The sequence below is a fragment of the Heloderma suspectum genome, chromosome 1 (assembly GCF_057233095.1).
Source record: "Heloderma suspectum isolate Gila_16-S chromosome 1, 16-S_ref, whole genome shotgun sequence".
Classification (NCBI taxonomy): Eukaryota; Metazoa; Chordata; class Lepidosauria; order Squamata; family Helodermatidae; genus Heloderma; species Heloderma suspectum.
In genome coordinates this window covers 139,274,071-139,283,590 of record NC_139458.1, presented here as the reverse complement: position 1 = coordinate 139,283,590, position 9,520 = coordinate 139,274,071, and the positions used below count along the sequence as shown (strand labels likewise).

Below are 9,520 nucleotides of genomic sequence, written 5' to 3'. Positions count from 1 at the left end.
CTCTATGGTAGAATTATTTCTGTGATTCTTATTATGAAGGCATGAATGAATATGGATCTTCTTGTACTTTCAGAAGTAATAACCAAAAATGTCCATATGTCTGACTATACCTAATATTAATGGATATTTCTCTGTCAACAAGTACTTGCTGCATGTTCACCTTGGCTTGTAGAGCAAACAGTGCTATTTTGCATTTTCGTCTCAGTCTGCAAAAATAAAATAAAATAAACCTCATCACAAAGTCTAGGGGTAGTATAATAACATTCATATTTGTATAGTTTCCTAACATTTAACCCATGTCACAATAGTTACACTGTTTATATAAGTTCTCCAATATGTTTTGTGAAAAAAATTTCTGTTTCTAATATGCTCAGATATTTATTTTGTTACTTTTCATGTGTCTTTCCATTCAACTTTAAAAAGTTAAATGCTGTTGGTATTAATATTAACCTCACACACAGACACACATACTGAGGCTGTAATCCTAGACTTGCTTATCTGGAATTTGATGGCACTTACTTCTGAGTAGACACATTTGGGATTGTGCTGTTAAATTATTTCAAATTCTTAAAGTGCATGACTATACATTTTAGTACTTTATGCTACAACTCTCACCATGTTCCTGGCAGGACGACACATGCAACGAAGGAGATCGTCATGCGCACATTTTCTGTAGGAATCATACATATCCATGGTTCCTGTAGTAGCCATAGGAATCACTTGGGCAGCCTTAATCAGACAGTTGTCCATCCTGTCCCTGCTTCTTCTCTGAAAAGACTGTCAGTGCCGTCCCTGTGCAGGCAAGTGGTAGCAGGCAGCACCTGTTCCACACCTGCAAACTTGAAAAAGATCTTGCTGCATGCATAGAAAAGGCTACATCCACAGAGCTTCTTTCCACCTGTGTATTGGCTGGCATTGCGTGGCAGCTTATTTGAACCCCCGATCCAGGTCTGCATCCCTGAGAACTGGGTCTGCCTGCATATGCAAACCAATCAATACGATTTCAATTGTTGTAAACCGTCCAGAGACCTTCGGCTGTTGGGCAGTATAGAAATTAAATTCATCCTCCTCCCCCTCTGTGAAGAGTGCAGGTGAGCAGCACATTTCTCTCTCACTCAGTCCATGCTTCCTCCAGTGCTGTCTTGGACCACTGTAGTGTCACCCACAACACTTTTTCCATATGCTTGCACTGAGATTGGGTCTATACATTGTAGCACTTAAGTTGCAGGGAACAGAGAATATCATTTATTAACACTCAAATCAATATGGGGAAAAAGAGCAGGAACAAACTCTCTCTCTCAAAACCCACTTTGTTTCAGAGCATGACTGCATGGCATATGTGAAGGGCCTTTGTGCACATGGGCTTCTCCATTAATTTCTGTGGTAAGGACGGTTGCACAAAGCGATAGGGAAGTCTGTATGTATAAGTGTTCCATGTGCACATACAAGGGCACACTGAATGGAAGTTTAATTAACTCACTTGTTAATGAGGAATAAATGTAATCATGGATATGCATGAGATTAACGGGTGCAGAAGTTGTTTAAAGAAGAGGAGATTTGCAGAAATTCGTGCATACATTGGTTGCTATACCTTCACTGTAGTAATTCTCATTTCATGTTTACACTGCTCACACACCCTTGTTCATTTCACATTCAGACACATACAAACAGCAAGGGCAAGAATGTGAAAGTTCATCTGGCCGGGTATGATCATAAACTACTCACCAGAAGGACAGTATGACTAGGAAGAAAGACACTGGACCGTGGCTGTACCTTGCAGCAGCTCCAGATCTGTTCCTGCTCCATGTCTCACTGTTAGTAAGACATCAAGATGTAGTAACTAGTGACAGTAACCCAATAAAGTGTGGCTGAACTTGTTCATGCCCAGGTCCTACTCACTTTGCTGTGGTGAAGAAGACATTTGTTTCTGCCATTGTACTGATTCCCTTAAATTGTTTTTGAAAGTATTCTTATGGGAACATATACTTTAGATGCTGTTTACTAATTTCAGAGACTTAATCTCTGAGGAATAGAGGGACTCAAAGTTTGATCAGTTTGTGTTGTTTTTCCCTTATTGCTGGAGCTGCCAGAAAGTAAACTGTGAGGCAGTTTCTGGATTAGCAATAATTACAACTTTATTGATCAGTCTTGAAAAAGAACATGGCTCCAGGGCAGGGAGAAACCCTAGAAAATTATAGCATGGGAAGTCCCAGCTCCAAAAATGACATCACCTTCAGTGATAATAGGCTCCCATATAAAAAACACAGCCCACAACAGGTTCACCCCACGCAGTATTCTACCACCACCACCACCACCACTGCAAGCAGTATAAACGTTATAACCTTGTGAAATATTACGCTTATAATACAATGCCAGGCATGTGTTCCTTAATGCACTCAGATGAGATAAGCCAACCCTCATGCCTTAGTTTAAAAAATTATATCGCATTGTTTTGTACAAGGTGGTGTACAAAATTAAAACAATAAAACAAAATTAAAAACAACTAAAAATGTATATTTAAAACAGCAATCAGCAAGAAACAGCAGCAATAACAAAAAGGCCACAACTAAAAATAGGCCCACTGCACTTAATATGCCCACGGCATGCACTTAAAAGTAAGTAGGGAAAGAGTTCAGACAGACCTCTCATATTATTCATTTATTTTTATTGATTTCATATATCCCACCATTCCTCCCACGAGCTCAGCAGAATACCTCATTCACCCCGTCCCATTTCATCCTCACACAGGCATGGGGGAGGTTTGTTACCTAATTTTGTACTTTAAAACCAATATGTGAGCCAAAAGCCAGTGATCCTTCAAAACTCACACCTCTCTGAATATGTCAACGGAGGTCTCCAATCAATACATCCATACACAAATGCATACATCAGAGGAAAATGCATGCAGACATGTGTACATGTGTGAAAATAATGTTTAAAAATGCAGCATATTAGGAAAATTGCTTGCAAAAATGTACATAGAAGGCAAAATTGCATAATTGCATTCAGAAATGCATGAAATAGAAGAAATGCGCAGAAAAATGCATAAACATTTTCAAAGTGGGGGATGAACTGAATTTAAGATTGGAAAGATTCTCAAAGTTTGGGATGAACCAAACTTAAATTTGAAAAAATGAGCAACTGAAAGAAACCCAAATTGACAGATTTGTCCATCCCTATCCTCACAACAATCCCATGAGGTAGGTTAGGCAGTGGGAGAGTGACTGGACCTAGGTCATCGTATGAGCTTCAGGGTTGAGTGGGGATTTGAAGCTGGGTCTCCTTAGTCATAGTCAAACACTATCACAACATTACACTGTCTATAAACTGGGTGTCACAACTGTAAAAGTCCTGTTTCTTCTCCCTACAACCACACATCTATTCAGTGGGTAAATAAGAATGGCCTCCAGTATTCAATTAAAATTATGGTGCATATTCAAATGGGAGGCAATGATAGCTGCGAAACCCTGGTCCCAGGCCACTTAGAGCTTTAAAAACCATTGGACTGAGCCCAGAAATGCTGCCTCTTTGAAAACACTTTGGAAATGTTCAACCTGAGTCCCACATCTGTTATACGGTGTAAGACAGCTTGCAGGCATTTGCCATATTCTGCTGCGGTCTGTCCGAACATGATGATGCCATCCAGATAGCACTGAACTCCTGGCTGATTCTTCAGGATGAGAGATGTAGTGTTTGGAAATGCACTGGGGCTGATGCTAAATCACATGAGACATGCTTAAACTGAAACAAGCCGTCATGAATGATGAATGCTTTGAGGTCTTTAACATCCTCATTTAATATGACTTGATAATAACCACTTTGTAAGTCAAGGGTCAATTGTACTTTCTATAACTTCTCTTTCTGCTCCTAGTGGATAATCTTATAGACTTCTGACACCTGGTGTACTTTTGTTTTCTTTTTCAATGTAACAAATGTGGTGTGAAAAGAAATAGAATGCAGAGTTTGACCCTGATTACAAGCCTGAATTGCAAACATCCTGAGATGTAATCTGTATCTGAGTGTGAATTAGAGCACTATGAAATGTGAAAAGGTCAACATTTCCAAACCAGTCCATGTCATGTGAATAGCCCAGATCAGGAAGGGGAGGTGTGAATGGAGGGTGAATGGTTTTATTGCAGGAAGGCCAAAACGGGGGTGCTCTGGTATGTGCTGAAGATTGCCAAAGTATCAATTACGGAAGATGAACATGGGCCAATAAAAGAGGGGTGTCTGCAGATGTTCTGATAATAAGGATGGCACTTTATGACCATAGAGATGTCGGGGAGTCAGAAAGAGGTGCCTGGCTGTCTACAGCAAATGTCAATCTTATCAACAAGGAACATACAAGGAACATACTGAACCCCACTTTGATCTCATGAGGCCCTACGAGGAAACAAGAGTATAAAACTCCTACATCTACCATAGTTCAGGAGGGGTGTGGTTGCATCTGGATCGTTGTATGTATGTGCACATACAACAGTATGCTTGATCCAACAGGACATGCATTGAGTGCTCTGGCCAAGTGCTTGATAGCGTTGTGGTGAGTATGTGTTGGGTAAAATTCAGGGAAAGGATTTTACTGTCCTTTTATGGGCACAGAGAGTGAAGGACAGGAAGGCCTGGCATGCTGTGGTCCATGGGGTCACGAAGAGTCGGACATGACTTAATGACTGAACAACAACAACAAATCTTTGTACTGTCATACTCACTGTTGGTTTGGATATAAGACAGCAGGCTGGGGCCTGGGCCTGGCTGACACTGTATCACTGTTGTCTCAGTGGGCCATTGGCGGCATTGGGCCGATCTGGAGCTGAGCAACAAACAGGGGCTAACTATATATTTCATCATTTAATGCACCACATTTGGGTAACTAAGTTTCTACCTTAAGAGGCATGTAACCTCTTAAAGCCCCAGAAGAAGCGTGCGACTTCTGGAGGATTGTTGGTTTGGGGCTAGGGATGGACGGAACACTTACCTTCCATTCCGCTCTGTTTCCGCTGGGTGGGGGAGGCGCTCCATCCCTCCCCCCGGAATCCTCGATGGGGGGGAGGCACTCCGTCCCTCCCCCACAGAATCCTGCCTGGCTGGCTCCGGCTGCCCGCAGCCAGACATCCGGCCACTTGGCAGCCTGCAGCCATAGCCGCCGCCATTTGCGTCCTGTATTTAGCCGTGATAGGCTATGTAAGTATTTATATAGCCTATCATGTCTGGGTAGGTTAAAAAAAAAAAAGGCGTACACAAATGGCGGCGGCTAGGGTGGCCACCATTTGTGTTCCTTATTTTTCGCTGCCTTAGTCTACGTAAATATTTACGTAGACTATTACGGCGAAAAGAAAGGGGAATGCAAATAGCGTAGTGGGCGCTATTTGCGTTCCCCTTTCTTTTCGCCGTAATAGTCTACGTAAATATTTACATAGACTAAGGCGGCGAAAAATAAGGAACCCAAATGGTGGCGGCCATAGCTGCCGCAATTTGCGTACGCTTTTTTTTTAAAACCTACCCAGATGTGATAGGCTACGTAAGTCTTTACGTAGCCTATCACGTCAATGTAAAAAAAAACCCAGACCAGACTGCAAATGGCGGTGGTGGCAGCCGGTCGGAAGACCAGCCGCCGCCGCAGCCACAGCTGCAGCCAAAGCCGCCGCCGGAGCCGCCGCCGTCTGGAACATCTGCCCCAGGCAAGCTTCGTCCCGGGGGGGATCCGCGGGGGCGCGGGGGGGGGTGGCAGGCCGTTCCGTCACGGTTTTCGGGGGGCTAAATGCCAGTACATTCGGCCTCACTGAAATCCGTGGCGGAATTCTCTGCCATCTCTATTTGGGGCTCTAATCCAAGACCAAGAGGCTTGTAACCTCTTGAGATTCAGGGGGCTTGAAGCTCTTTGAGATTTCTTTGTAATTAAGTTTGTACCTAAGAGTCATGTAACCTCTTCAGTCCTGAGCTTCAGAGAGCCTGAAACTCTCTGAGATTTATTTGTAATCAAGTTTGTGCCTGAGAGGTGTGTGACCTCTTCAGCCTCAGAGAGCGTGCAACTCTCTGGGGAGGTTCTACTTTTTGTTTATTTCTTTTATTTCAGTAAATCTCCTTTTCTTTCATCTACACTGGTTGTGTGCGTGTTCTTCTCCTCCTCATAAGATCCCAACCTCTCAGCCTGATCAACTGAGTGGTCCTGGGAAATTAAATCCATGTTTAAGAGGAGTCAAAAATGCATTAAATTCAGAAAAGTCCTTGCAAAAAATGTCAATATTAGGCAAGAATGGTTACAAAAATGCGTGTATTTGGAGAAATGTGTACAGAAATGCTTATGAATGTTAATGTGGACTTTAAAAACAAAAATCTCAAAGTTCAGGATGAACCAGACTTAAGAGTGGAGACATTACCAAGGTTTAGACAAACCAAATTTAAGCCTAGGAAAAGGAGAAACGAAGAGAAACAAAAATGGACAGATTCATTCATGCCTAGGGGAAACCCGTCCAGAAGAATCTCAGTGGTGTCAGTCTGCACTAGTATGACACGTTCCTGTGAAACAGCCTCTTTCATAGCAAATGCTAATTGGCCTACGATAGTTCTGTCTTCACATCGTTTCTAATGTCACCTATGTGAATGAACTGCTTTGCACAGTTCAGTTGATTCTGCTTCTGTGCTGTGAGGAATTACAGCACTGTAGCACTGCTGGATGGTACTGAGGAGTTTTGAGGGCCCCTTTTGGACTCTAATGGCTCACTGCTGTCAGCAACACCCATTTCTGCCTATACAGGAAAGATCTTAATGTCCCTGATAGCCATAGTGCGGCCACTGAACTTGAGCCGGACATCCTCGAGAGTGAAGTCAAGTGGGCCTTAGGAAGCATTAGTAACAACAAAGCTAGTGGAGATGACAGTATTCCAGCTGAGCTATTTAAAATCCTAAAAGATGATGCTGTTAAAGTGCTGCATTCAATATCCCAACAAATTTGGAACACTCAACAATGGCCACAAGACTGGAAAAGGTCAGTTTACATTCCAATTCCAAAGAAGGGTAACGACAAAGAGTGCTCAAACTACTGCACAATTGTGCTCATTTCACATGCCAGCAAGGTGATGCTCAAAATCCTACAAGCTAGGCTTCAGCAGTATGCGAACCGAGAACTACCGGAAGTACAAGCTGGGTTTCAAAGAGGCAGAGGAACTAGAGATCAAATCGCCAACATTCGCTGCATCATGGAGAAAGCAAGAGAATTCCAGAAAAACGCCTATTTCTGCTTCATTGACTACGCTAAAGCCTTTGATTGTGTGGATCACAACAAACTGTGGCAAATTCTTAAAGTGATGGGAGTACCAGACCACCTTACCTGTCTCCTGGGAAACCTGTACGAGGGTCAAGAAGCAACAGTAAGAACCGGACATGGAACAAGCGATTGGTTCAAAATTGGGAAAGGAGTACGACAGGGCTGCATATTGTCACCCTGCTTATTTAACTTATATGCAGAGTACATCATGAGAAATGCCGGGTTGGATGAATCAGAGGTCGGAATTAAAATTGCTGGGAGAATTATCAACAACCTCCGATATGCAGACGATACCACCCTAATGGCAGAAAGCAAAGAGGATCTAAAGAGCCTCTTGTTGAGGGTGAAAGTGGAGAATGAAAAAGCTGGTTTGAAACTCAACATTAAAAAAACGAAGATCATGGCATCTGGCCCTATCACTTCCTGGCATATAGAAGGGGAAGAAATGGAAGCAGTGACAGATTTTACTTTCTTGGGCTCCAAGATCACCACAGACGGTGACTGTAGCCATGAAATTAAAAGACGCTTGCTCCTTGGGAGGAAAGCTATGGCCAACCTAGACAGCATAGTAAGAAGCAGAGACATCACCTTGCTGACAAAGGTCCACATAATCAAAGCTATGGTTTTCCCAGTAGTAATGTATGGCTGTGAGAGCTGGACTATAAGGAAGGCTGAGCGCTGAAGAATTGATGCTTTCGAACTGTGGTGCTGGAGAAGACTCTTACGAGTGCCCTGGACTGCAAAGAGGTCAAATCAGTCAATCCTAAAGGAAATCAACCCTGACTGCTCATTGGAAGGACAGATACTGAAGCTGAAGCTCAAATATTTTGGCCACCTAATGCGAAGAGAAAACTCTCTGGAAAAGACCCTGATGCTGGGAAAGACTGAAGGCAAAAGGAGAAGGGGACAGCAGAGGATGAGATGGCTAGATAGCATCACCGATGCAATGAATATGAACTTGAGCACACTCTGGGAGAGAGCGGAGGACAGGAAGGCCTGGCATCCATGGGGTCACGAAGAGTCGGACACGACTGAACAACTGAACAACAACAAAAGTAGTGTATTCCAGCGTACCATGGCAAAGAGAGTCCTGCAGAGAAGTAGAATGAAGCTGCGGTGCAGTAAATAACACTCCAGAGCCTCCTCCAAAAATAACGACTATCCATATGATCTCTAAAATATTGAGGATATGACCTGAAGCATGCATGCTTCTGTTGGATTAGTGATATGCTTAAATAAAGCACGCATTTAGGTACTTTAGAGGATTAACAAACATTAGGTTCTAAACTATGTGGTCCATTAGCATAATATTTACTGTAAATGTGAAAATGTATTTTTTTCCATTACCCTCTTCATTGCATCCTTCACCTCCTTGTTCCTCAGGCTGTAGATTAAGGGATTGAGCATTGGGATGACAAAGGCATAAAACACAGACACAACTTTATTCTGACCCTCTGAGTAATTTGAACTGGGTTGCAAGTAAACATAGATAGTAGTTCCATAAAATATAGTCACAGCTATCAGGTGGGAGATACACGTAGAGAAGGCTTTTTGACGGCCCTTGGCAGAATTTATCTGGAGCACTGCGGAAAGAATGTACATGTAGGAACTCAGTATTATTAGGAGAGAGCCCAGCATATTGATTCCAGCTAAAATGAAAAGGAATGTTTCAGTTACAGATGTACCAGAACATGAGAGCTTGAGGAGTGGAGGGATTTCACAGAAGAAATGGTTGATTTCATTGGACTGGCAGAAAGACAAAGTGCCTACCAAAGTGGTATGAATAACTGAGTTCAAGAAACCAGCTGTGAATGCTCCACCTGCCATTTTGATGCATTTGGTATGGGACATGATAGATGTGTACAGCAAAGGGTTGCAGATGGCCACATACCGGTCATACGCCATCAGCCCAAAAAGGATGCACTCTGTACTTGCAAGAGCAACAAAGAAATACATTTGGATGAAGCATCCCAGGAAGGAAATAGTTTTCCTTTCTGACAGGAAGTTTCTCAAGGCTTTGGGGGTGATGTTGGAAGAGTAGCAAAAATCAAGGAAAGCCAAATTACTGAGGAAAAAGTACATGGGCGTATGAAGCTGAGTGTCCAACCTGATCAACAATATCATTCCTAGGTTGCCCACCACTGTGATAACATAAATCAGTAGGAACAATGTGAAAATGGGAATCTTCAGTTCTCGCTGATCTGGAAATCCCAAGAAGATAAATTCAGATACTGCACTGTTATTGTCTACAGACAT

General features: G+C 42.8%; 1 protein-coding gene across 1 annotated transcript; it reads right to left on the bottom strand.

The window, feature by feature from the left end:
- Nucleotides 1-6,398: 6,398 nt before the first annotated feature.
- LOC146358091 (olfactory receptor 5F1-like) lies at nt 6,399-9,520 on the bottom strand. The gene is made up of 3 exons (XM_084856112.1): nt 8,612-9,520; nt 8,339-8,404; nt 6,399-6,404 (listed from the first exon to the last, which is right to left on the bottom strand). The coding sequence occupies exons 1-3, from the start codon at nt 9,518-9,520 to the stop codon at nt 6,399-6,401; spliced, it is 981 nt and encodes a 326-aa protein (XP_084712238.1).

Coding starts and splice junctions, on each gene's coding strand:
- LOC146358091 (XM_084856112.1), bottom strand. CDS start 9,520: ATGTCTGTAGACAATAACAGTGCAGTATCTGAATTTATCTTCTTGGGA. Junction 8,405..8,611: donor TGAAGGATGCAATGAAGAGG/GTAATGGAAAAA, acceptor TTTTTGGAGGAG/GCTCTGGAGTGTTATTTACT.